This window comes from Ursus arctos, unplaced genomic scaffold, assembly GCF_023065955.2.
Source record: "Ursus arctos isolate Adak ecotype North America unplaced genomic scaffold, UrsArc2.0 scaffold_28, whole genome shotgun sequence".
Classification (NCBI taxonomy): Eukaryota; Metazoa; Chordata; class Mammalia; order Carnivora; family Ursidae; genus Ursus; species Ursus arctos.
Genome location: NW_026622963.1, coordinates 1,767,716 through 1,795,503, shown reverse-complemented (window position 1 = coordinate 1,795,503; position 27,788 = coordinate 1,767,716). Strand labels below are relative to the sequence as shown.

General features: G+C 52.1%; 1 protein-coding gene and 1 long non-coding RNA gene across 8 annotated transcripts in view; one reads left to right on the top strand and one right to left on the bottom strand.

The window, feature by feature from the left end:
• The window catches only part of LOC113240870 (uncharacterized), a 32,222-nt gene extending 18,303 nt beyond the window's left edge, over positions 1-13,919 (bottom strand). The window contains exons 1-2 of one of the 3 annotated variants that reach the window (XR_008956167.1): positions 13,452-13,919; positions 12,309-12,471 (exon numbers count right to left, since the gene is read on the bottom strand). This is a non-coding gene — a long non-coding RNA (uncharacterized LOC113240870). The remainder of the gene's footprint in view (positions 1-12,308; positions 12,472-13,451) is intronic. The other 2 variants (XR_008956165.1, XR_008956166.1) reach the window with 2 other exon arrangements.
• Positions 12,912-27,097, top strand: CILP (cartilage intermediate layer protein). 5 transcript variants are annotated; one of them, XM_026478320.4, is made up of 9 exons: positions 12,912-13,283; positions 14,778-14,946; positions 16,673-16,765; positions 17,437-17,706; positions 19,227-19,406; positions 19,821-20,135; positions 20,954-21,062; positions 21,749-21,906; positions 24,282-27,097. In XM_026478320.4, the coding sequence occupies exons 1-9, from the start codon at positions 13,110-13,112 to the stop codon at positions 26,636-26,638; spliced, it is 3,825 nt and encodes a 1,274-aa protein (XP_026334105.3). In that variant the 5' UTR covers positions 12,912-13,109; the 3' UTR covers positions 26,639-27,097. The 5 variants fall into 5 exon arrangements, with proteins under 5 accessions (XP_026334105.3, XP_048078216.2, XP_044247860.2 ...); XM_048222255.2 differs by lacking the exon at positions 12,912-13,283 and adding an exon at positions 13,600-13,737; XM_044391925.3 differs by lacking the exon at positions 17,437-17,706 and having other exon boundaries at positions 13,177-13,283.
• The last annotated feature ends 691 nt before the right edge of the window (positions 27,098-27,788 follow it).

Sequence of the window (27,788 nt, the reverse complement as noted above, 5' to 3'; positions counted from 1 at the left end):
CCACAGGACACTGGCTCCCTCCCTGTTTAATTCTGCAGTGACCGCTGGTACCCCAACATGCAGTGAGCGGGGGATGGGAGCGGGGCGACCTCTGCCTCCCAGTCCCACGCTCAGGTTCAGGGCCTGGGTCTGGAAGGGAAGGAGGTCGATCTGCCACGAGGCTGGGTCCCTCCGGGGAGGACCTGGCCCGCCCGGGACAGGGGTCACCAGGGCAGGTCTGCGGGGTTCCGGCCTGGGCCCGGGGCTGGTGACTCAGACGCGTCTGTCTGTGGGCAGGGCAGGCTTGGAAAGGCCCAGAGCAAACCCCAGGACCCCTCACCTGCCTTTTCAAAGTGCTTTCCCTCTACCTCGTCAGTGGATCTCAGGCACCCGTGGGATTGTATTTTCGGGAAAATGGGCGGTGTGGTGTCCCGGCTCATCAAAGTAGCAGTTGTCGCTGTAACGGGTCCCACAGACAGCACGTTCCCACCAGAGCCAGCGGGTCTCAGCTGCAGCTGCGAGCGAATCACTGAGAGCTTTTAAAACATGCCGACGTCCAGGCTGCACCCCGTACCCTGAAATCAGTGTCTCTGAGGGTGGGCACGGGCGGGGGTGTGTCTTAAATGACCCGGATGACCCAAACGGGCAGCACTCGAGCGGTGCGGACGGGGTCCTTAGGGCTCAGAGGGGGTAAAGCCAAGTGGAAGGGGCCTAGAGGCCCAGATGGAACCAAGCAGGTGTCCCCCAGCTTTCCGAGGATCCAGGCTTCCTGTGGGACCCTGAGGCCTCTGGCTAGCCAGGGAGCTTGGCTCCTTTGGCTGAGAAGACATTTCTGCCACCTCTTGCTCAAAGCACTGGGCTGGGGCCCCTCCAAGCCCAGAACACAGTGGGTCACCTCCACTCACCAGCCCTGGGAGCCTCTCGCTGGAAAGGCGTGCCCTTTGGTGAGGGGGAGGATGCATTTTTGAGGTGAAATGTTGTACAGCAGCCAGGAATGGAAAATATTAAAAGCCCACTGGTGCCAACAAGGTTCACTCCAGGGCCAGAAAGTCCAGAAAAGAGGAGGAAGCCTCCCTGTAGTGAGGGCCCTAAGACTGGCAGGATCCACCGAGCACCCAAATCCTGTATCCCAGCCTGTCTCCATCTTCCAGGTTAGAGCAAGCCTAGCCTGGGCCATAGGAAGTTCCCGGGGTGGTGACCCCAAGGGGAAAGCCTATACCATGGGAGTATTAGCTTTGGTTTACCTCACATTCCAGAAGGCGTGGTAGGCATACGGGTCATTAGGGCCACTGAGGATGGAATGTCTTCCTGGGAGCACATGAGGCAAGGCCAACCCAGTTCACACACAGTCTGAACATTCTAGATGCTGGGATGCCAAGGGAGCAAGGCATGGTCCCTGTGCTCTAGGGACTTCACCACAGAGATGGGGCAGGCAAGAAAGCAGACAGTGTCAGTAGAATGGGATAAACTTTCTTCTGGAAAAGTGCTCAGGGCACAGGGCTTGTTGAAGACAACAGAGGGGCAGTTAGCCCAGTGTGGGGCTATGAGGAGGGGTTCCTGGATAAGGTGATACCTGGCTGAGTCTTGTTGTTAATAGATACTGTGAGAATGTGCACAAAGCTGGTGAGTGGATACATGCCGTCACGAGCCTGTCTCTGGAGGTATGGTAAGAGACACTTGCTGAGACACAAGCAAATGAACTCATTCTCCCCCTGGGGGCCCCTGCCATCTCACCCTTTCCATTGCCTGTCACAAACACACTTGTATTCACAGTTACACATAAACACACACACATGCACAAGGTAGTGGAGAATGTTCCAGAATTCTTCTCAGTGAGAGAGTTGTTCCTATAAAATAAAGGCTTCAGTAGGAACTTGGGGAAGAAGATGAGGCCCCTGGTGGCTGGGGGTCCACCGTGATGGGGCTTCAGAGGCTGGGAAAGCTGCTCTGCTGAACACAGGGAGAAGAGGCTGGAGGGAGGTGAAAGCATGGAAGATGAAGAGGAGGGAGCTTTAGCGTCCATCAAATCCTCTCTGAGGTCCAGAGAGGGAAAGTGAAATGCCTGAAGTTACACCACACTTGGAGATCAGAGCTGAGTGTGGGCGTATACATGTCAACGACACACCCCGTCAGGTTTGCACGCTCTCACACGTCTGCTTGCACTATGGGCACAGAGTTATGCACACAGCCTTTCCACAGGCACAGGAGCTGCCCCTGCGTCCCTGTCATTTACATTTCAGGCTGCTCTGATCCGTCAGGAAGCTGGAGCGTTTGGGTCCGGCCTGCCTGCCCACTTTCCCCACCCACTCCAGCCCTCTGCATCACGAAGCCCATCATGGGAAGTAGAACATTCAGGAACCTGGGGTCATGCTGTCTACGGGCCTGCTCTGAGTGGTCCCTGGAGGGCTCCTGGAGCAGACAGGAGGTTCACCCCAGAACTGACTCAGAGCTGCCCCAGCACCAGGGGTCATGGCTGGGTCTCCATCCTCAAGGGAGGGTGGATGTCTCAGTGTCTCAGGGACAGAGCCAGAGGCCTCACCCAACCCAGATGTGGGATAGCAGTCCCCTAGCTTCACATCTCAGGGAGATGCCAGGGACCCTACTGAATGCAGAGAGGGGCCTAGATTTGGAACAGGAGATCTGGGTTCCACCTAGTTCTGCCCCTGCCTCCATGAAAGGCCTTGGGTAAGCCCTTTCCCCTCTTTGAGATCTATGAATGTATGATGTTGAGCCAGGTACTGGGGACACAGAGACCTCACCCTTTAGGAGCTCAAGTGAGGGAACACACAGCTTTCCCAGGTGGAGCAAAGAGCTCTTTAACTCAAGGTGGAGCCAAGTCGGAAATGGGAGGCTGGGGCCAGGGAGGCTCAGAGGGAGGAGAGAGATGTGGCTGATTGCTCAGGGCATGCATGTGCATGTTTCAGGAATGAGGATAAACCCTCATAGTGCACTGGTAACCCTCACAGCACCACCACACCTCAAATCCCCTTTTAGCTGTAACTGCCCATCCCCAGTCCCCTACCCGAGGAAGCAGTACCACCATGGGGTTTGGCTAGGAGTGACCACTGATAGGCTTAGGCTGAGCATCTGACCTAAATCCAGCCCATCCATAGGCCAGCTGATGACTGGTGAAGGGCTTCATGGGAAAGGCTCCACCCTTTAGGGGTGAGGGTGGGAACTAGCTGGGTCCATCAGAATGGTTCTGCTGGGACTTACACTAAGAAAAGGCAGGAGACGAACCCATTGGGAGTGAGAGACAAGTGGAGCTGCCACAAAGAGAGAAGCAGAGGAGCCATGGGAGGAACACCAGGCAGCCGGTGAGAGGGAGACCTGCCCCAGAGGGGCCCAGCCCCAGCTCCTGACTTTGGCTATTTTTATAAGCTTTCTTTTTTTTTTTTTTTTTTATCTCAGAATGGTCTGTTCCCAGAAATGCATAGCCAGTTAAGGTGCCTTCTCATCCCCCTGGCATCCCAGAAAGCAACTAACTCACACCACCATCTTGTATGAGAGGCCATTGTGGGAAAATGGAAAGATCAGAGGACTGGAAAGCAGGAGACCCGGCCTGGGTTCAAGTTCCTAAGCTTCCCCAAGATCCAGGTCTTGGCAGAAGTCTTTTTTTTTTCTTCTTTTTTAAATAAGTAATCTCTATGCCCAACATGGGGCTCAAACTCTTGACCCCGAGATCAAGAGTCATGTGCTCTACCAAGTGAGCCAGCCAGGTGCCCCAGCAGAAGTCATATACCTTGCACGGTGTGCTTTCTCCTTCACTGATTATGATCAGGCTAAGATGAAAATCACCAGCGGCTTTGACAGGTGAAAGCAGCCAGAGAGGTAAAGATGGCTGACGCTTTCTCAGGGCATTCTCTCCCTGTTTGATGGAGGCTGATTAGTTGAGGTTAGAGGATCCAAAACCTCTTTGACCAAGGAGCCTCCAGGGATATATGAGGGTCATCAGAGAAGAGAGGCAGTTCTGGACCCAGATTGTGCTTGACAGTCATTGCAGTCTCCTGGTGCGGTTCTCAGCAGACTCGTGTCTCAGTTCTGGGAGAGCAGAGGGGCTATAAATAAAAGCTAAAAGAGCTGTTCCATTGAAAAGTGTGAGCTGTCCTGTTTTGGAATCAGGTAAGAGAAGCATTCATTCCTGTTATGCTACTGACTTTTGTGTAAGAAAGCTCAAGTGTGCTGGTGTCAATGCTTCAAAGAGCCATAGTGTTAAAAATATATATATAAAGGTTGTTCAAGAGAAAGGAGAGTCTTTTCAACAAATAGTGCTGGAATAATTGGACATTCACGTGCAAAAAAATGAACCTTGGCCTACACCTTGTACGATATGCCAAAACTAGTTAAAAATAAACCATAGGTAAAATCCAAAACTAAAAAACTACTGGAGAAAACAGAAAGAAATCCTTGTGACTGTGATTTGGCAAAGATTTCTTAGATCCAACACAGTCCACAAAATAAAAAAATTGATGAATAGGACTTCATTAAAATTAAGAACTTCCGCTCATCAAGAGACACTGTTAAGGAAATGAAAAGCAAGCTACAGATTGGGAAAACAATTTTCAAAACACGTATCTGATAAAGAACTTATACCCAGAATATATATACTCAATACAGTGTTCCCCCCCTCTCCGAAAGTAGAGGGTTCCTGTAAAAACTTTCACAAGCTGAAATGGTGTAAAATGAAGAAGCAATTACCATTAATTTATATGGAAAAAAGTTTGAGTCCTCCCAAACGAAAAAGTGACCTCTCTTAGGATTTTCTGATACCTTAGGACACATCTTGCTAACAGAGGCACAAAATAAATCAAGATAAAGCCCAGGTGCTCACAGGCGCCGTTCAAAGCAATGGCGGCTTGCTGCGGAGACGCTGAGTGCAGTTCCTGGGAAAGGAGCTTGGCGGCGCTACTCTCGCCGCTCGGGTTCGTGCTGCCTCCATAACGGCTCACTACGAAACAGATGCTGAACATTATTTTTGCTCTTTTGTCACTTTTTGTGAAACTGAATTATCATCTTCGGATTTCATTCGGTTAGCGAAAACAGGTACTAATGTAGGTCCTTTTGTAAAAGTGAACTGGTGTGAAGTGAACTTTTGAGAAGCCAAGGATACCTCTAATAAGACAACAACCCAATTACCAAGTCGGAAAATATTTGAACAGACTCTTCACCCAGGAAGATCTACGCACGACAAATAAGAGTATAAAAGGACGCTCAACATCAGTGGTCACCATAGAAATGCAAATTAAAAACAGTGAAATCACACTGCGAGTCCTATTCAAAGGGCTAAAAACAAACAGAAACTGACAGTATCAAGTGTGGAAGAGAACCCTGAGCACCTGGGACTCTCATATATTGCCGGTAGGAATGTAAATGGTCCTATCGCTCTGGAAAACCGTTTGGCAGTTTTTTATAAGATTAAACATACACTTAACGTATAACTCAGCAATCCTACTCCTAGATATTTACCCCAAAGAAATGAGAAACATTTTTACACAAAAATCTGTACACAGGGGCGCCTGGGTGGCACAGCGGTTAAGCATCTGCCTTCGGCTCAGGGCATGATCCCGGAGTCCTGGGATCGAGCCCCACATCAGGCTCCTCTGCTATGAGCCTTCTTCTTCCTCTCCCACTCCCCCTGCTTGTGTTCCCTCTCTCGCTGGCTGTCTCTATCTCTGTCAAATAAATAAAATAAATCTTTAAAAAAAATCTGTACACAAATAATTATAGCTAAAATGTAACTGCTAACAAGTGAAAACAACGCACGTGTTCTTCAAGTGGTGAATGGACAGATAAACCATACAGGGCCACACAATGGAATACTACTTGGCAATAAAAAAAGAATGAGCCGTTGGCACATTCAACAACAGGGTTGATTATACTAAGTGAAAGAAGGCAAACTTAAAAAGCCCATACCAAAGGATTCCATTTATATGACATTCTTGAAAAGGCAAAACTCCAGGAAAAGAAAACCAGTGGTTGTCAGCAGCGGAACATGGAGGGAGGGGTTGACTACAAAGATGCTGGAAATATTTTCTACCTTGATATGATGGTGGTTACCTGATTGCTTGCATTCATCAAAACTCATAGAATCGTGCATTCGAAATGGTGAATTTTATAGTATGAAAGTTATGCTTCAATTTTTAAAAATGCAGAGTGGGATTCAAACATCTTCTTCTCTTTCTTTGCCTTCCCTGTCGCCGGCCAACATCCTGTCCTCAAAGCTCTTGTTCTCCTGGGGGTGGGGGGAACGCCCCAATTCAGCCTCCCTGAATGCTGCTTGGCTTCTGGAAAGAGAGGCCAGCCCACTAAGAATGGGGTCAGGGGCCTACGTGTCTGTCTCTCTCCTCTGTCCCACCCTGTCTGGCTAAGCCTGCTCTCCAATGCCTTTCTAACCTCCCTTCCCCCTTCCTCTCTCCTGCTCACCCTGGCTGTTGGGAGTCCCAAATCCTTATGGCCCAGGAGCTGTGTGGGCGAAAGAGTCTGCTTGGAAAGAGGGAGGCTCCTCACACTCAACCTTCCATAGCTCTAGCCCATAAAACAGCTGCGAGTCATGGGAACTTCCTGCCAGAGAGGACTTCTACCCAGCATCCACCTCACCTCATCCCTGAGCAAGGCCGCCCCCATCACTGCCTCAGGCTCTTTTGGACTGCCAGCATCCTGGTCAGAGCGGAGGCCATACCACACACAGAGCCACCTGGGCCCTCTTGAGAGAGTCATGAAAAGAGGCCTTAGGTCACAGGAAACAAGGGGCAGCGTCTGGTAGATGCTGGGGTTGAGTTTCCAGAACAACCAGAGCAAACACGTCATGGTGAGTGTGACAAGTCAGGGCAGGGGCATGTGAACACTCTTGAGAGAACACCCTAGTAAGTGTGCACCCCTAATCCTACACAAAATCAGTTTCTGAGAAATACTGGGGGCATCGTGGGGACACTAGGATGTCCACGTATAGAATATGAACTCACTGGTCCGTGCAGTAAACACTACAATGTCACTGGGTGTGAGCAAAGTATAAGTGTGGTGAAGACAATGTGGTGACAGTGAGCACACCATGGCAAGCTTGGCGAACATCACGAGGACGTCGTGGGAATCCCATGGTCAGTGGTGGAAACGGTGGGCTGTGAACATATCGTGGTAAATATGGTGAGCTCCAGAGATGCCGTGTGGTAACACAAGGCTGTGGCTGTGGTGAATACACCATGAGGACAGTGGGGCGATCCTGTTTTAAGCCGGAGGAGGATTCTGCTGTGGCTACAGTAAGCATATCATGCAAGGTGAAGCGCTCTCCTGGACATGTTTTGGGGTATCGGCTGGACCCATAGCGCATTCTGAGGGAATCTGCTCCCGCCTAAGACCTGCACGAAGTAAGATGAGGTGCTGACAGGTTTCTTTCTTTTTCTTCCATTTCCTAAGCTGGAGTTATGCTGGTTCGGTTTTGCTCAGCTCTTCTGGGGTGCGTTGATGCGGTTACAAGGGGGAGAGGAGTCACGCATGGGTAGGTTTGTAACAGAACAAATGGAAGGTAAACTCTCCAGGTTGATAGCTGTGAAAGTGGTCTCTTGATATCAAGACTCAACTCCTGATATCAAAGTGAGTAGTTAGTTAGACGTTTCAGGTCAACCCCTCCTAGGATAAGGGTGCTTGTGTTTGCGGTTGTGGTTTTTGTAGGTACATGTCATTGTCTTTTCTTCCCAACATCCATTCTTGCTACTTCCAATGACAGCACCACAATATTCCTTTGGGAAAAATCAGTCCATGTGACTCCAGTGGGGCTCATCTACCCCTGGCTCTAGAAGTGGGCTTATCAGAGCTTTCCATCCCATGGTACAGGGACTGGGTCAGGAATGGGTCAAGTAGGGCCTCTCCCAGAACTTCTCCTGGAACAACTGAGGAAGAGACACTTTCCTTCCACTGGAGATTTGAGATGTGCTAAGAGGGAGTCTGGAGCTTCTGGAAAACACTACATGGAAACAGCTTCTATTCTAGTTACTATTGCTATGTAGCAAACTACCCCAAATCTTAGTGGCTTAAATGACCTATAGGGCAGGACTTCATGTGGGACTTGAGTGGGTAATTCTGCTTTTTGTGATATCAGTTGAGGCCCTTCAGTGACACTCATCTGGTAGAGGGGCTGGGCTGGTCAGTCCAAGATAGCTACACTCACATGTTTGGTGCCTTGGTGGGGAGAGCTGGAAGTCTGGGCTCAGCTGGGACTACTGACTAGAACACTACACCAGGGCTCTCCAGGATGGTGGTCTCAGGGTAGTTAGGTTTCCCACATGGCAGCTGGCTTTCCCCAGAGTGAATGTCCCAAGAGATCCAAGAGGAAGCTGTGCAACCTTTGAAGTCCACCTCATTCTTGGTTGCAAGCCAGTCAGAGGCCAGCACAGATTCAAGGGGAGGAAAATGAGATTCTCTCTCACACTGAACAAGAACATGTGTGATGGAAGCCATTATTGTAGCCCTCTTCGGAAAATACAGACTGCTACACCCTCCTTGAGAATAAAGCCATCTCAGAGGAAGCTGTTGAGATCTGAGAAGAGAACAGTGCTGATGCTGTCTGAGTACCTGGATCCGGTTTTCCCCAGGATGACAGTTAGGAGAGCCATCAGATTTCTTTTCTGTGTAAACCAATCTGAGTTGTGTTTTTGACACTTGTAATGGAAAAAGCTTTTACTCTTAGTTCGCCAGTTATCTACTGCAGTATAACAAACCACCCAGAACTCAGTGGTTCATTAATAAGAATTTGTCATTTCTCACGGTCCTGTGGGTTGGCTGGCCCATTCCTCTGCTGGTCTTATTTGGGCTCACTCATGCAACTACTGCTGTGGAAGGTTCAAGATGGCCTCATTCACCGGTCTGGCTGTTGGCTGGGGGCCTCTGTTCTCCTCCTTGTGGTCTCTCGTCCTCCAGTAGGATAGGCTGACTTCCTCACAGGGTGGTCTCGGGACAGTGTTCCAAGAGAGTGGAGGTCTCTTGAGGCTTAAACTCCAGAGCTTGTAGAACATCACTTCTGTCGTATTCTTTTGTCCAAAGGAATGAGTAGATAGACTCCACCTCATACAGGGAGAGTTGCAGAGAGTTTGTGGCCACCGTATGATAGCTGGATTGTGTTAAATGGGAATATCTTTAGATGTATAGGAAGCAGGGTGTGTGTGCCAGGCAGGCAGAGTCAGACTATTCTAGCATGTTCTCACTGAGGAGCATATAGTTGGAATGTGATTTCCACGGTGGCTCCTCTGGGCTGAGGGCCCATGACAGGGTCTACACTGCATCACTGGTTTCTAGGGGCAACTGTAAGTTAAGAACTATTGCATCTGGGGGCGCCTGGGTGGCTCAGTCGTTAAGCGTCTGCCTTCGGCTCAGGGTGTGATCCTGGCGTTATGGGATCGAGCCCCACATCAGGCTCCTCCACTGTGAGCCTGCTTCTTCCTCTCCTACTCCCCCTGCTTGTGTTCCCTCTCTCGCTGGCTGTCTCTCTCTCTCTGTCAAATAAACAAAATCTTAAAAAAAAAAAAAAAGAATTACTGCATCTGAGTGACTTCCCCTCTCGGAGTCTCAGATTCTCCTCTGTAAAATGGGTGTGATTGTCCCTGCCTCCCAGATCTGTTGTGAGGCTGAAGATGATGACCGCGAATGTGCTTTGTAAATTAGAGCGCCAACCACATGTGACTGAACGTTATCCTAGAAGGAATAATCAGGGTGGGCCTGGGTGGTCAGAGAGGGCAGGAAGGAGGAGACTGAGACAGGGCTTTGCAAGATGAGGACATTCACACTGATGGGGAAGAAGGGCTGTATTTCAAGATACAGAAAGTGAGGAATAAAACTATAAAGGCACAGAGGTGGAAGAGTGACAGACTGTACACGGGACAAGGAGAACAGGTCAGAGAGGGAGCTCTCCCCCTGCCCTGGACTCTGGGTTTCTGGGCTCCCGAGTACTGGCTCAGCAGCCCCTGATGGTCACTCAGAGCTGCGGTCAAGTCCTCCAGTTCCCAGCAATCACCAGCTGCGTATCCCTACCCAGGCCTGCAAAGCCTCCTCCGGCCACAGGGGGCGATAATGGGACTATGGGAGGGGGTCAGAGAGCAGGGAAAAGGCAGAGCACCTTCTTCTGGAGCCACTAGGATCACATCAGATCCTCCTCCCCCCATACCTCCCACCCCGCAGAGTTCCCAAGCTCCTTTCCCCTCAGCAGGGTGGGAACTGTGGCCATAGGCGTAGGATGCAGGTGGCCTGGCTAAACCGGGCTCCAACCCCCTTGGTCCCCTGGACGGGGGTGGGAGTGATTGATGGGTTTCCAGTGTGTTCCAGGCAGGGGCTTGGAGCTACTGCAGAGAAGCCTGGCCTGCGGAGGCCCCAGATGACCACTTGTGTCTGGGGCTGACTTATCCAGGCCAGGCCCTGACAGTTCAGATCTGTGGCAACCTCCCAAGCCCTGTCTATCTATCCTAGGGTCCTCACGGAGGACAGCAGGCCTCTTCTTCCTCAAAGGAATCCTGAGAGCGTAGACTCAGATTCCCTCCAGTCTAGCCCTGCACGTCTCACAGCTCCATCCCATTTGGGACAGGAAAGGATGCTTCGGTGGGGGGGTGGGAGGTGGGGGGGCAGGGAGGGAGGAGATGAGCTGGAGGAACACAAATGGCAGGGTTGGAATTGGAACCAGGGACTCTAGGACAGTCCCTCAGCCCTGTGCCAACCATGACACTGACCATCTGGGGCCAGGGAAGTGGGGTCCTCAGTGTGAGTTCTGGGCCAAGCAAGGGGATCCAGGCAGCATTCGTGGCCTAAAAGGCTCCACTTTGCCAAAACTTCAGCCCATCGGGTGTTCTGCCTCCCTCTACCAACAGAGAAGAGAGGGTGTAGTTGGGAGGCTGGGGAGGCCTCTTTCACGTACCCTTGCGCTCCACAGAGTAGAGGCCTTGAAAAGCAACTGATCACCCTGACTTTGACCTCTGGTTGTCTGGTTTACTTTACACTACCTTCCACTCCTGTATAGCCTGCTCTCTTTATCCAGACTCAGTAGTCACATTGCTTCTCTGGCCTCCCTCAGGATCCCTGGCGAGACTTCTTGCGGCTGTCATGCCTTCCTCTCTCTCCTCCCTACAATGTTTGTGGTTAGCATCTTATCAACCTTGCCAGTGCTGGTGGGAGCCTCAGAGCTTGCTTAGTCCAAATTTTTGTTGCATGGGTGGGGACACTGAGGCCCAGGGTCACTTGGGTCATGGCTTGTCCAAGGTCACACATCAAAATCAGCAACAGAGCCAGTACAAGGCTTTTGACTCCCAAGTTCCTATTTTTCTCCTGTCCTTTGATCTGGCTATTGCAATTCAGTCTTTGTCTGTCTGTCGTAACTAGTAGAGCTCTCCCTCTCTCTCCCTCTCTCTCCCTCTCTCTCTCTTTTTAAGATTTATTTATTTATTTATTTGAGAGAGAGGGGGTGGGTAGGGGCAGAGGGAGAGGGAGAGAGTCTTAAGCAGACGCCGTGCTGAGCATAGAGCCTGACTCAGGGCTCGATCTCATGACCCTATGAGAAACCAGGAGTCGGAGGCTTAACCAACTGTGCCACTCAGACACCCCAGACTAATACGGCTCTTACGGACTTTACTCAGTTCAGACTTTGCCTTCAAATCCACGGCTGTAGCTACTTCACGGTTTGGCTCCGACAACAAACTGGACGAGACTGGGGCTGGCTGCAGAATCTATGGGCCAAGGGCTAGGGGCTGAGAGGGAGCCAGGCTCCAGGAGACAAAGCAAACCAGGTCTGTGCTTTAGGTCAGCTCTTGGGCCCTTGGTGCTCAACATCCTTCTTCCATACCTACCCTCTCTCCCAGCAGCCCATGTCTACGGTGATGCTCAGAGAAACAAAGTTCCTAAACCTCTGCTTACACACACACACACACACACACACACACACTCAGAGACAAAGACACAGACACACACAAGCACATATTCACAGCCCTCTGGATGAAGGTCTGCCCTGCTCACTGTGGGATCATTACCATGTGACACTCATTCCTCTGAATGCAAGGACATGTCTCCTCCCTTGCAGCCTCCCAGTGCCCAACCTAAAGCCTGCCGTGAATAGGAACTTAATGAGGGTGTATGGAACGAGTGAGCCAACGCTTGGTATTGGAGGCCCTCCAGGCCCTGGCATGAGGCAGGAAGCCCAGCGCAGGCTGGGTGTGCCTGGCACATGAGGCGGGTCCTAGCAGCTCTTGCTTTGGTTCCTAGTACACCCCTTCCCATCTTCTGCCTCCAGTTGGGACTCTAATGTGGTCCATGAACCACCAGTAACGGCTGGGAGTTGTTAGGAATACAGTCTCAGGCCTCACCTCAGACATTCTGAATCCGGAACTCAGTGTGGGCCCAGCAATCCGCCCTCCAGGGGATTCTAATGCATGTTGAAGCTGGAGAACTGCTGGCTGGGACGAGGGGCTGACTCCTGCCGGCTGCTGGCTGCTCGAGGCCCCAAGCACAGACAGCTGCTTACGCCACCTGTGGGTAAAGCTGTGCATGTGCAGTGGGCCCCATACCCGAAGTCAGACAGATACACGTGCACGCGTCTATGACCGTCTGGCAAGGTCACGGAGAGTCTACATGCAGGGGCTCTGGGGTCCAGTGCCAGACAGGCACCCAGATGGAAGTAGGTAGGGGCAGGAAAGAACTGTTCTCACCAGGTGACTTCCTGTGTCCTCTAATTCCTTTGTCCCTTTCCCTTCTAAATTTCTCTGATTGGCTCCCCAGAGAAGCTGAGTAGTGGTCCAGCTCAGACCAGGCACCCCCAGTTGGGAGACCAGGTGACTTGTGTGCCTAAGAGAGTTTGGAGTATGTGCTAACACCAGCAAAGTTCTTTCTCTGCAGGGGTGGGCCAAGGCCAAGGGAATGTGGGGGATCAGCAAGCAAAGCTGAGGCAAGAGCACCCCACCCCCCAGCCATGAAATGCTGCCCAGATGTAGACTAGCCCTTGGCCCCTTCCCCGGGCTGCTCCCAGCGCCCACCCTACCCCTCCATGTGTCTCTCTGCTCCGGCCTGGGGAGCCCCAGGCTGCTGCCCACCTGGCCTCTCCCCAGGTCCTGCAGCCTCTCGCCCTAAGGATCTGGAAGCGAAATCGGGGCCTCTGGGAGCTCCGGGGGATGTGGGGAGGGGATGGGGAGGCTGAGCTTCCCCAGGCTCAGATCTGGTTTCGCTGCGCTTCCCCTGGCACCCTGCCACGGGCTGAGCCACCAGCTGCGGTATATAAGGCCTGGCGGCCGGACAGGAGAGACGAAGACTTGAACCCCCAGCTGAGGAGTCCTGCTCAGGACACGGTGAGCTCCACTCCCATTTTCCTCACCCCACGCCTGCATTTCCCTGCCCCGCTCAGCTACTCCTGCCCTCCCCTGACCACCCTGCGGCGCCCCCAGAGAAGACCCCTCCTTTCTGCTTTGAAGTTCTCTCTTTTCCCCCATTGGTCCAAAGGCCTCCCCCTCCTTCACCTGAGGTCAGGGAGTCTCAACGGTCCCAGTCAGGGTCTGTACCTCTGGGTGTCTGCTCTTCCCTTGCGGTCAGCCAATCTGCTTTGTCCGAGAACTCTGAGGAGTGTGGGATGGGCAGCCTAACTAACGGAGCATACGCTGAGGAAACGTCCGTGGGCTGCCAGATGGGAAATGGTTTTTCCACAAGGTGCCTCAGGCCGCCTTGGCCTCCCAGACAGTCTCAGAGCTGCCTCGGACTGAATGCTGTGTAGCGCTCAGCTCCCTGCTCAGAGCCCAGGAGCTTGGGGTAAGACACACAGTGGGGACCTTGGGGACCCCCAAGCCTCTGTTCCCTGGACTGAGAAAAAGGTGGTGGCGGAGCAGGGGTTGGGGGGAGGTTAGTGGGCTTAGAGCTAGAAGATATGCAATGTGGGATTGGTTTGTTCTCCTAGGACAGCCAAGTGCGTTTGGATCTTTTTTCCCCTCAGAAAGGAGGAATCTCCTCTTTTCCACCACACCCTGGGCTTTGGACGTTGAAGGGAGCCACTTTTGAATCTCCAGGAACTGGTCAGATTCTGGGTTGGCCAGAGCTCTGGGGAGAGATAAAAATGAGCAAGAGCCTGGGCCACACCCCACAGATCTTGGCCTAAATCGTCAAGCCCACTTTCCTCTCCTGGCTCCTACAGCCCCTAACCCATGCTCAGCAGTTATTGGAGAGCCCTGGCTTCGCACAGTGTGTCCCCTCTGCTCTCCTTCAGGGAGCTCCTGGCTGTGTAACTCCCAGCCAGGCCCCAAGAAACAGGCCAGAAATGTGTTCCAGCTGCAGCCTGTGGACATCTGGCAATGTATTCATGGAGGTCATGCGTCTGATGCATGTACGCCCTCCAGCTTGCCTGTCCTGTGAGGGGCCACGCAGTCAGGACTGGGCTGCACGGTGTTCACGGGTAACCCCTTTGTGCAAAGTGTGAGCCCCACCAAAGGGTAGCAAAACATGCCCCCAAGCCCAGGTCTTGGAAGTGATAAATGAGTCACTCAAGAGGCTGCTGGGAGTAAGCCCTAGCCCCTCCCCATTGGCAAGGTACTTCCTCACCCCTGCTCTCCCTTGTGCCCCATCTGGATATGGGGTCCTGGAGCCTGGATCTGAATCCAGGTTTGCCTTATTTGAACTCAAATCCTGAGCCTCAGCACCTCCCAAGCTGCCCAGATTCACAACTTGGCCAGGTGTTCTCTCCCACGAGACTTTATTCTGTCTACCCTTCTATCCCTGATAGGTCAAGAAATAGTTCTGCTCAGTTCATAAGAGTTGACACAGAAATGTGGAACCTGATAAGCTTTGTTTCTTTGCAGGCCATTGGATCTGAGAAACTTCCCAGGGGACTACGTTCCAAGGAGGGCCCAACTCTGAAGCACCATCGCCTATCTCCTGCCATGTTTCCTACAGGGCCTGGGGGAAAGATGGCGGGGACCAAGGCTTGGGTGTTCTTCTTCCTGGTCCTGGAAGTCACCTCTGTGTCGGGTACGGGCTAAGTATCTGCTCTCTCCCAAGCCTCTACTTGTCATAGTGAAGTCTTATCTGGTCTGGGACCCAACTATGGGCCTCAGCAATGGCCTTAAGACCTCAGACTGGTTTATAGACTTATTAATTTATATCTTGCTAGTTTCCCCCCAAAATTTGAGATAGTTCCCAATACTATAACCCACAGAACAGAATCTTTTAAATGAGGAGGGGAATTAGCTGTCACTCAAAGGGAGGAAAAAGGATAAGAGAGTTATCACCTCTGCGTGCTAAATTTAGCTCTAGATTCCTGGCAGTCAAAGCATAAGGGAATCACAAGTGATCATCGGGTTCTCAGAAGCAGGTTTGGGGTGTGGTCTGGTTTTAGGTTCATAAAAATTCTTGTAGCTTAAAGCTCAATTTCATTTAGACTGTGCAGCCGAATTTCACAGGCACCAGAACACTTGTCCTCTGACCCCATCCTCTGGTGACCCTGAGTTCCTGAAGGAACAGGTAGGGCCCATATGCCTGGTGCATCTGAGCATGAGTGCTCTCAGCCCTGCCCTATATGCTCTCTCCCATCTCCCCCGCCTCTCCTGATTTCTGACTACCTACTTGAGTAGGGCAAAAAAACCCGCTCAAAGCCCTCTTGTAAAGCGGCATGCCCTGCAGCCTTTGTGAGCACTCGCCCAGGAACAAAGGCTGTCTCGCCATCTTGCCAAACCCTGTGCGCGCCCACCTCCCACCTTGCTCTTTCCACCCTGACAGCTGCTGTTTGTGAGGGTGATTAACATTCAGCCATCTGAGGGGAAATCAGATTAGTTTGATTAAAAGAGCTCCTATCACCCCAATTAAGCAGCATAGAGAATTCTGATTTGGCTCCTCGCACGAGAGTTAATTGCCTCTCAAAGCTTGTCTGTTCTCCGCTCTTCTCCTCCCCCCTCTGGAGCCTCCCCCCCCCTCAGATGGGGCGGGGCTGGAAGTTGCTCGTGGCCTGAGGACCCTGTACCCGTCTTTAGGTGTTGCTAACACTCAGCAAACACCGTGCCACGCGTTGCCCTAAGTGGATTTTATGAATGAGCTTATTGAATCTCCACAATCCTTTGAGGCCAGAACTATTCTGCAGGGAACAGGGGTCAAATGAGTCAAGTATCTGGCTCAAGGTCAAACAGGACGTGGCAGAGCCTCCAGAGCTCACACTCCCCATCTCTGTATACCTCAGAGATGTTTACTTGGGTCACCTCATGAAATTCTCACGCCAGCTGGACCGCCACATTCTGAGGTGGGAACTCGTATCTCCAGTTTACAGATGAGGAAAATAAGGCTCCACTCTGCCAAGAAGGGCAGGCCCGGATCCTAACACAGGAGCCCCAGCCACTGGCCGCTCAGCAGCAACTGAGGATCCATTTCTAGAACGAGAGCAATAAGGCAACCACCATTTGCTGAGCATGCGCTCCGTGCCAAGTCTCTTTACTTTCACTGTCACCTAAATATGCACCAGAACCCTAAGATGTAGCAGTTGTTAATGCAGCCCTGCGTCTCGGGAAACAGAATTAGAAGAATACAGCTTTCGTGAGGTCGCACAGCTAGAGAGCGGCAGAGGAGAGATTTGAACCCATGTCCAGTGCTCACGCTCCATCCACCACATCACCTGCTTCCTTGCATCCTGAAAGGCTGGGGTAGCAGGACGCTGCCGGGCCCTTGTCACTAACACTCCTGGCCTCTCACTTCTCCTCCTTGTCCTCAGGGAGGCAGATGATGCTCACCCAGGCCGTAAGAAGAGTCCAGCCTGGCAGGAGGACCTCCGGCTTTTTTGCCAAGCCTGTTGACTCTCTGGAAAGTGAGTTGTGGCTGGAACAGGGAGGGTCAAGAGAGGGGGTTTTTACTGAGCTTGCTGCCAGAATCTCTGAAGCCAGGGTGCAATGTCATGGTTTCCATGGAAACCCACTTGTACAAGGCATCTAACCTACATCTCTGTCCAGGCAGATAGACCTAGGAAATAGGACAGCTTAGGATGTGAAACTGTCTGACATATTCAGGAATGCTATAGAGCTTTCTGGGGCCAGAGCACAGGCTGGTGGGAGACTGTGGGGGTACAGGGGCATTGAGGTTGGAGAGATCGCAGGGGCCAGCTCACCAGCTCACCCTGATGCCTGGCTAAGGGATTTAAAGCTGGGGAGTGGTGGGGTCCAAGCCACGTGGTGAAAGCTCCCCCTGACTGCAGTGTCGGGAGGGGAGGGGGAGGGACAAGAGGGGGAACTTGGAAGTAGAGAGACCAGGCAGGGAATTACTGACGTGGTACAGCCAGGCTGCTGAGGGCTTTAATGAAGCGGTAGGAGTGGAAGTTAAAAGGCTGGAGAGATGCTGGAGAGATCGAGGCCACGGGGCGGAGAGCAATGGGGGTGGGTGAGAGGTATCAGGAGTGAGTCCCGGAGTCAAGCAGGAAAGAAGGTGGAGCTCCCCCTGAGGCTCTGGGGCCCGGCTCCTTCCTGACCGGCTTCTACCTCTCAGGTCCCGGTGAGTGGACCACGTGGTTCAACATCGACCACCCAGGTGGGCGGGGTGACTATGAGCGGCTGGATGCCATTCACTTCTACTATGGGGACCGTGTGTGTGCTCGGCCCCTGCGGCTGGAGGCTCGCACCACCGACTGGATGCCTGCAGGCAGCACTGGCCAGGTGGTCCATGGCAGTCCCCGGGAGGGCTTCTGGTGCCTCAACAGGGAGCAGCGGCCCGGCCAGAACTGCTCCAATTACACCGTGCGTTTCCTCTGCCCACCAGGTGAGCCCCGAGCCCTACCTCCCAACAGCCTCGGCACAGGGAGAGGCCAGGATCGGCATCTGGCCACGGGAACGCCGGGTATCACACACGTGCGCGGGCTTCCACTCCCTCAGAGTAATACATTAGTGTCGTGAGAGCCATAACCTTCCCAAGAGTGTTCTGTGCCAGTGGGTACTTCCCGTTCAGGCCACTTATTGAGTGTGAGTGGCAAGGAGGTGAAGACTACAGGCTCTGGACTTGGGCTGCCTGCGTTTGAATCCTGGGTCTACCACCGGAACAGTGTTCCTTAGGCAAATTTTCTTTTTTTTTTAATGTAATTTTATTACTATTTTTTAAAGATTCTCTTTATTTATTTGAGAGAGAGAGAGAACAAGTGGTGGGGAGGGACGGGGTGGGGAGAGAGAGGGAGAGAGAGAGAGAGAGAGAAGCAGACCCCCGCTGAGCAGGAAGCCCTAAGCGACGCAGGGCTCGATCCCAGGACCCGGAGATCACAGCGCGAGCCGAAGGCAGACGTTCAACCAGCTGAGCCACCCAGACGCCGCTTAGGCAAATTTTCTGAAGTTCTCTGAGCCTCAGGTTTCTTCTCACCAATAGAACAGGGCAATATTAGTAATATTAGCAAATATTAGTAAAACTTGGTGTGGGTTTGTATGAGGATTAAATGAGGTAATGAATGTAGAGGGTTTAACCCAGGCAAATGTTCACTCAGTTTCTATTATCGATCTACGCGCCAGACACTGGGCTAATTATATTCATTTCTCAGTCTTTATAACTGACCTGTGAGGAATCTCCACTTTGACAAGTTACTGCAGGTCTGGAAAGGTTAGGAAATTTCTCACGATTCTGCAGCTGTTAAGTGGGGAGGTGGGATTTGAACTTACGTCTGGGTTTACAGAGTCCGAAAGTTCGTGCACGACATCCTCCCTCTCCATATAGGATAATACGGAGTCAGCTGCAAGGCTGCCCGCTGCTCAGATGGTCACCCTCCCTTCCTGTGACTCTGCCAGTGCGCACAGCCTGACCCCCTGGGCCCAGGTGGCAGTGGTGGTCATCCAGAGTGGGAGATCAGGCTGGGCAAGGCCCGAGGTCCCCATTCCTGCACACAGGCCTCGAGCAGAGGTGGGGGGGAGCGTGAGGTCTGAGTCACTGAGGTCCTGGACCCTGACCGGAAGGGAACCCTTCCATAGGAACATATGACTGCTTCCACGCTCATGGGGAGAGAAGATGGTGCTTTCCCTGCACATCCTAAGACATATCCAGGTCCCAGTGTTTGGCCAGCAAGTCCCTCTCGGAGCCGCCCCTGGCCGATAGGGTACCTTTGTGCAAATGAGAGACACCACTTCCTCAGGACTCTAGACTTCCATCTGTTGGAAAAGTCATTGCAGTAAATATAAATATCAATGACATCTATGCTGTGAACAGAGACCCTGTCTCTCAGAGATAAAACAGCCTCAGGGGAAGATTTCCTGACAGAGTCCCCTTGGGAGGCAAGTCAGACCATCTGCTGATCCTCTTTGCAGGGTCCCTGCGCCGAGACACGGAGCGCATCTGGAGCCCATGGTCTCCCTGGAGCAAGTGTTCTGCTGCTTGTGGTTACACTGGGGTCCAGACCCGAACACGCACCTGCTTGGCGGAGACGGTGTCACTGTGCAGTGAGGCCTCCGAGGAGGGCCGCCTCTGCATGGACCAGGCCTGTACAGGTACTACTCTTACTCCTGGTACTGGGAAGGCATGGGACTGAGCTGAAGCAGCCTGGAAGGATAGGGCAGAGGGTCAGACTGAGATCCATTCATTCATTCATTCATTCATTCATTCACCAAGTATTAAATGTGCATCTGTTATATGTCTGACGGGGGCTGTAGAGGATAATGTGGGAGCACAGAGCAGGGTCGATTATAACTTAGGAGAATCAAGGATGGCTTCCTGGAGAAAGTGTCCTGGGCTAAGTCTTGAAGGTTTGAAGGATGAGTAGGAATCGGTCATGCAGGCTGATAAGGAAAGGTAACGAAGGCCTAAGGGGGAGGGGAGGCATATGTGAGTCCATAGGCTGAGATGTGCCTGAAGGAGAGTCAGAATCTATATAAGCCCTCCTGCTGTGGCCCCTTCTTCCACAGCCTGTGACCTGACCTGCCCCATGGGCCAGGTGAATGCTGAGTGCGATGCCTGCATGTGCCAGGACTTCGTGCTACACGGAGCTGTCTCCCTCCCTGGGGGTGCCCCAGCCTCAGGGGCCACTGTCTACCTGCTGACCAAGACGCCTAAGCTGCTGACCAAGACAGACAGCAGTGGGAGGTTCCGAGTCCCTGGCTTGTGCCCTGATGGCAAAAGCATTCTGAAGATCACAAAGACCAAGTTTGCCCCCATCATGCTCAAGATGCCCAAGACTAGCCTAAAGGCAGCCACTGTCAACGCGGAGTTCAGGAGGGCAGGTATTGTTCTCCGGGGTAATGGCTGTTCTCTGGGGGTAGGGCTGGACAGGAAGGTTGGACTTTTAAATAAAGGGATCATAGTGCTCAGAGCTGGCTTCCCAGCTTACAGAGTAAATTCCCAAATCCTTACCATGACCCACAAGGCTCTACATCATCTGGCTTCCCCATTACTTCTCTGTTCTCCTCTTCCATTACTCTCGCTTCCACCCCCACTGAGTCACTCTACTGCAGCCAGTATAGCCTCCTAGCTGTTCCTCAAACATGCAGGCACACTCCTGCCTCAGGGCCTTTGCACTTGCTATATACTCTACTTAGAGTATTCTTCCCACAGATGTTGACATGGCTTGCTTTCTCAAATGTATGAATTCTTCCCTGGCCACCTTATCAAAAATAGTCAATTATAATACATTATGAGATTTGGAGGTTTTAGGGAGAAAGAGGCTGGGGGAATCCAGAAATGGTACAGAATGGCCAGCATGTTCTGCTGGAAGCAGCAGAATGGGAGTATTGCACTATTCAAAACAGCCAGCTCTGTCCCAATGGCAGTGCTTGGGAATCTTGGCTTGCACAAGGTCCGCTTAGTTCTCTACTGCCCCACCCAAACGCTGCTTGAGAGGCCACAGAAGCTGATCCTAGGCCGAAGGTGTGGAGTGGGTGGACTCCATTCTGGGTCACTTCCCTTAGAGAGGAACTGGGGGTGGGAGTAGGCATAAAGTCATACAATTTTAACACATGACAAAGAACTTGAGGGAGCAAGGCTCCAGACAATCTGCCACAAAGGAAAAAACCAAATCACCATTTCTTGTCTCCTGTCCCAGAGACTCCATACATCGTGATGAACCCAGAGACAAAAGCACGGAGAGCTGGGCAGAGTGTGTCCCTATGCTGTAAGGCCACGGGGAAGCCCAGTCCAGACAAGTATTTCTGGTGAGTGTTCTGCCAGTTTCCTTGCCAAATCTTGGAAACCAGACCTTTCTCGCATTGATTGGGTCTGGACTTATTAATCATAACAATAACCAACAGGATAAAGTTATTAGTAAGGCCCTGGCACAGAGCCCATAAGTTGGCATGTACAAGTGGGAGCCAGTGGGGTTGAGGCCACCCAGGCACCCAGCCAGCCCTGTCATTATCCTCTTGCAGTTGGGGTCCCCAGAGAGCAGCTCTGGTCTCAGGATCCTGACTTGGATATCCTTGGGACACAGAACAAGATTCCCCAGCCCTCCTTCCCCCCAAAAACCATGCAAGGTCAGAGTCCCCAAGGGCTGCAAGTCCTTTATCCTTCACAGATATTATACAGCCATTATCTTGTCTGATGCTCCCAGCAATCCTTTGAAGTCAGCTAGGGAATCACAGAGCAGGAGCCTAAAGCTCAGAGAGGTGAGATGATTTGTCCAAGGATCTGTAACCAGGTAGTAGTGAGGCTGAGACTCAGAATGAAGTCCCTTGACTCCCAGGTCAGTCAGTGCTCTTGGATGAGCTGACTCACAGGTGTTGCTGGCATCCACAGGGCCCCAGGCATCATCTGCCTCCCTGGAGGCTTGCTTCTGGCCCTCTCTCACGGGGTGCCTGCCCTCCCACTGTCCCCTCAGGCTCCTCCCCTCCATTCCTTGCAGGTACCACAATGACACGCTGCTGGACCCCTCCCTCTACAAGCATGAGAGCAAGCTGGTGCTGAGGAACCTGCAACAGGACCAGGCTGGCGAGTACTTCTGCAAGGCCCAGAGTGACGCTGGGGCTGTGAAGTCACGGGTGGCCCAGCTGACTGTCATAGGTAAGCCTGTCAACGTCCCCGAGTCTGCCCCAGCGCCACAGGGCGGGCCACCCCAGTGGCCATATCTGGGCAGTAAAAGCTTGGGCTTGTCTGTGCTGTGCATAGTGCTATGCCCTCAAGGACGCAAAGATCTCACAGTCCTGAATCCTATCCTCACAGAGCTGCCAGTCCAGGAGGGGTGAAGAAAGAGAAATAAGAGACAAATAAGTAAAGATAGAAAAATGCACTGAAACAGGAGCTAAAACGAGACACAGAGACCTTTCAGTGTGAGTGACCATGGATGACTGCTTGAGGGGGTAGTTTTTCAGCTGGAGTTTAAATAGCAGTTCACAGCCTTGGCTACTCATGGGATCACCTGCTGAATTTTTTTTTAAGATTTTATTTATTCATTTGAGAGAGAGGCAGAGACAGAGAGAGCACAAGCCAGGGGAGAGGCAAGGGGAGAGGGAGAAGCAGACACCCCACTGAGCTGGGAACCTGACATGGGGCTAGATCCCAGGACCTGCAGATCATGACCCGAGCCAAAGGCAGACACCTAACCATCTGAGCCACCCAGGCACCCCACCTGCTGAATTTTTAAAAATACTGATGACTGGGTCTTACCTCCAGAGAGTCTGATGTCATGGGCCTGGAATATGGTCTAGGCATACACAGATTAAAATCTCCCCCAGGTGATTCTAATTTGCAGCCAATGTTGTGAACCCCTGGTCTTGAATAATGGCCAGGGACTGTGTGTATGGAGGTGGGGGCATTCTAGATCGAGGGGCCAGCATGAGCTAAGGTTTACAGAAAATGATGACCTGATTAGAGCTGGCTTTAAGAAGTGTCTACCTTCGGCTCGGGTCATGATCCTGGGGTCCTGGGATCGAGTCCCACATCGGGCTACTTGCTCAGCCGGGAGCCTGCTTCTCCCTCTGCCTGCTGCACCCCTGCTTATGCGCGCGCTCTCTCTCTCTCTCTCTGTCTGACAGGTAAGTGAAAGGAATCTTTAAAAAAAAAAAAGGGATCTGGATGGGGAGAGACTCAAGGCCAGGACCAATCAGGAACCTGTAATTGCAAAGTGGGGGAGTGGGGGGTGGGGAGGAGGAGATCTTAATAATTGGCCTAGGGGCACCTGGGTGGCTCAGTAGATTGGGCATCTGCCTTCCACTCAAGTCCTGATCCTGGAGTCCTGGTGTGGAGCCCCGCCTTTGGCTCCCGGCTCAGCGGGGAGTCTGCTTCTCCCTCTGCCCCTCCCTCCTGCTCATGCTCTCTGGCTCACTCTCTCTCTCTCAAATAAAAATAATAATAATAATAATAATTGGCCTAAACAAAGATAAACAAAAGGCAGAAGAGAGAAAATTTATTGGAGGATTCTGGAATATTCCAGGGACTCCGAGAACATTGAGCACCAGACCTCGGGGCAGACAGGACAGAGGGCATTGGGACCACTGCAAAGGAGATGTGGAGCCCCCTCCACAGTGGTTCCCAATCCATAGAACCATGCTCCCACCTGTGACAGTTACCTTTAATACTGCCTTACCATTCTGAAGCCAAACTGACAGATAATAACTACATATAATTTCTAAATACATGTGCACATGGCCCGAACTATAATGTAGAGAAAAAAGAAAATATCTCGAATTCAAAACAGTATGTATTTCAACGTGTAAATGATTCTGGCAAACAACACGAGTAGGCTAACGAAGAGGTCAGATGCTTGCACTTAAATCCAGTCGCCATGAATGCGACAGCTACGCATCCTGATGGATGCGGGGGTATCATTTTGGTGGTTTACATTCTGCGGGTAATGTTGCTGCAGGTACGAAGTTTTCCCGAGACCAGGAACAATTCTTGGTATAGTTCCAAGATAAACCAAGTACAATCTTAACTTGATTTACGTGGCAGTTGCATTCTTGAAAAATTCAATGTATGGTTAAAGCCACATAAAAAATAGTAGGCTCTGATCATTTTAACCAAGTTTTCCACCTCCATGAATGTCTGCTGGGATACGTGAACTTCACGCAGACAAACGTATGCAGAGCATCCCAGGCCATGGCAGGACGCAGGGCGGCAATGCCCATCCTCCACCCTGCCCACTACATGCCAGTAGCACTCCCAATTTTAGTGGTAACTCAAAACACTCTCACAAGTTTTCGAGACCCCTCTATCGAGAACCATGACTCTGATCGGCTCGGCAACCAACTCCGTTGCCCATATGTAAAATGGGATTCATAATGGCTATTCCATCTCCCTCGGAAGAGTTCTGTGAGAATCAGGATCGTGGATGTGCAAGTACTTTGAAAACCATAAAGCCCTGCAGAGAGGTGAGGTAAGGGTACCGTTTGTGTAGGACATGAACTTACTTTTAATATTCACACTGTTTCCCTCCACAGCCGCTGATGAGACTCCTTGCAATCCAACCCCTGAGAGCTACCTTATCCGGCTGCCCCACGATTGCTTCCAGAATGCCACCAACTCCTTCTACTATGACGTGGGCCATTGCCCTGTCAAGACCTGTGCAGGGCAGCAGGATAACGGGATCAGGTGCCGGGATGCTGTGGAGCACTGCTGTGGCATCTCCAAAACAGAGGAGAGGGAGATCCAGTGCAGCGGGTACACGCTGCCCACCAAGGTGGCCATGGAGTGCAGCTGCCAGCGGTGTACCGAGACCCGGAGTATCGTGCGTGGCCGCGTCAGTGCTGCTGACAACGGGGAACCCATGCGCTTTGGCCACGTGTACCTGGGGAAAAACCGTGTGAGCATGACTGGCTACAAGGGCACTTTCACCCTCCATGTTCCCCAGGACACGGAGAGGTTGGTGCTCACGTTCGTGGACAGGTTGCAGAAGTTCGTCAACACCACTAAAGTGCTGCCCTTCAACAAGAAGGGGAGTGCGGTGTTTCATGAGATCAAGATGCTTCGGAAGAAAGAGCCCATCACGTTGGAGGCCATGGACACCAACATTATCCCCCTAGGCGAGATGGCTGGAGAAGACCCTGTGGCTGAGCTGGAGATCCCATCCAAGAGTTTCTACAGGCAGAATGGGGAGCCCTACACAGGAAAAGTCAAGGCCAGTGTGACCTTCCTGGACCCCCGGAATATTTCCACAGCCACGGCTGCCCAGAGTGACCTGAACTTCATCAACGATGAAGGAGACACTTTCCCCCTTCGGACATATGGTATGTTCTCTGTGGACTTCACAGATGAGGCTACCTCAGAGTCACTTAATGTTGGCAAGGTGAAGGTCCACCTTGACTCGACCCAGGTCAAGATGCCAGAGCACGTGCCCACAATGAAACTCTGGTCGCTCAACCCAGACACAGGCTTGTGGGAGGAGGAAGGTGACTTCGAATTTGAAAGCCAGAGGCGGAACAAAAGGGAGGAGAGAACCTTCCTGGTGGGCAATATGGAGATCCGTGAAAGGAGGCTCTTTAACCTGGATGTGCCAGAAAGCAGGAGGTGCTTTATCAAGGTTAGGGCGTACCGGAGTGAGAGGTTCTTGCCCAGTGAGCAGATCCAGGGGGTTGTGATCTCTGCGATCAACCTGGAGCCCAGGACTGGCTTCTCGTCCAACCCCAGGGCCTGGGGCCGCTTTGACAGTGTCATCACGGGCCCCAACGGGGCCTGTGTGCCTGCCTTCTGTGATGACCAGTCCCCCGATGCCTATTCCGCCTATGTCTTGGCAAGCCTGGCTGGGGAAGAACTGGAAGCAGTAGAGTCTTCTCCTAAATTCAACCCAAATGCAATTGGGGTCCCTCAGCCCTATCTCAATAAGCTCAAATACCGTCGGACAGATCACGACGACCCACGGGTTAAGAAGACAGCTTTCCAGATCAGCATGGCCAAGCCAAGGCCCGATTCAGCTGAGGAGAGCAACGGGCCCATCTATGCCTTCGAGAACCTCCGGGCATGTGAGGAGGCACCACCCAGTGCAGCCCACTTCCGGTTTTACCAGATCGAGGGGGATCGGTATGACTACAACACTGTCCCCTTCAACGAGGATGACCCTATAAGCTGGACTGATGACTACCTGGCATGGTGGCCCAAGCCAATGGAGTTCAGGGCCTGCTACATCAAGGTGAAGATTGTGGGGCCAGTGGAGGTGAACGTGCGATCCCGCAATATGGGGGGCACCCACCGGCGGACAGTGGGGAAGCTGTATGGAATCCGGGATGTGAGGAGCACACGGGACAGGGACCAGCCCAATGTCTCGTCTGCCTGTTTAGAGTTCAAGTGCAGTGGGATGCTCTATGACCAGGACCGCGTGGACCGCACACTGGTGAAGGTCATCCCTCAGGGCAGCTGCCATCGAGCCAGTGTAAACCCCATGCTCCATGAGTACCTGGTCAACCACCTACCGCTAGCAGTCAACAATGACAGCAGTGAGTACACCATGCTGGCCCCCCTGGATCCCCTGGGCCACAACTATGGCATCTATACTGTCACCGACCAGGACCCTCGCACCGCCAAGGAGATTGCACTTGGCCGGTGCTTTGATGGCACATCCGATGGCTCCTCCAGAGTCATGAAGAGCAACGTGGGAGTGGCCCTCACCTTTAACTGCGCAGAGAGGCAGGTGGGCCGCCAGAGTGCCTTCCAGTACCTCCAAAGCCCCCCTGCCCGGTCCCCTGCCACAAACACTGTCAGAGGAAGAGCGCCGGCACGGAGACAGCAGAGGGCTAGCAGGCGTGGCCAGCGGCGGCGTGAAGCGGTGGCTCCTGGGGTTGCTCTGCAGCCTGTGAGCAACTAAGTCTCGCGGGTACTTTTCTTCGCCCACCTCATGTGACAGCCATTGTGGGACTGACGCAGAAACCGGTCACTTGGTTAATTTAAGCACATCTGTTCTGGTGCAGTTTGCTTGTTCGTTTCTTCATGCCTTTATTTACTGTCTTTATCCCGTGATGCCGATTGGCACGTAGCCCCCCTCCAATGTCAAAATAAAGTCTTTTTGTCCTGTTCTTTAAAAGAAACACAAGAAACTGACCATTGGTAAAGTCTGTGGCCATCAACGAAAATGTACTTCCTTCTCTTTTTGCAGGGGTTTGCTCACCTCTGCAATAATGATAATCTGATGTCAAAGACCGAATAACTGGTAGAAGGCATATTTCTTGGCCTTGGTCTACAAGACGCCAGCAAGGCCTCTATCACAGTTCACACATATAAACGGTGGTGAAATAAAGGAATAAACTACAGTTATTTTTACTTGAAATGTAAATAACTTATTTATTTCTTTGCTGAATTTGGAACTCTGCTATACATTCCAATGTTGAGCTGTTGAACACAGGGCAATCGCAGTTCCTCTGCCACGTCTGGAAAGAACATTTCGTATCCACAGCTGCGATAGGTTGCTAATTATGTGAGTGAATTTCCCTTTACATTTTCATTTCCTTTTGTTCTTCTAGAAGCCCAGCGTGCCCCAGGGCAGACGCCGATACATGCACAGTTCGTACCTGTTTTTGAGGCCCCTACCCTGTCCCTTCACCGAGAGCCCGCTGCTCCGAGGGACAGGAGGTTCTGGGAAGTGGTCACAAGGTGGCATGAGGCCCCGCCCCTCCACACCCCTAGTTACAGGGTTGAGTAAGTAGGCACACACTCTGGTGACCCAGTGTGTTCTCATGGATCATATTTTCCACTTGCAGAGAAGAGCAGAGATTCCTGGAGTTGTGAGTATGTTCTGGGCTCCTGAGCAAAGCTAAAAACATGTCCCATTTTTTTTTCTTTCTTTCTTTCCAATATTGGGGAGCTTATACAATGGCTTGGCCCAGGGTCAGGTAAGCTGGCCAAGTGCTCCTTCGGCAACCCCCCACTGCCTGCTGCCTTCTCCAGCTGTGCTGGCCGACCTCACTCAGAAATGACGGGCTCTTTTTCTTTTTAATTTTATTCCAAGCTCTTCTAAAGAT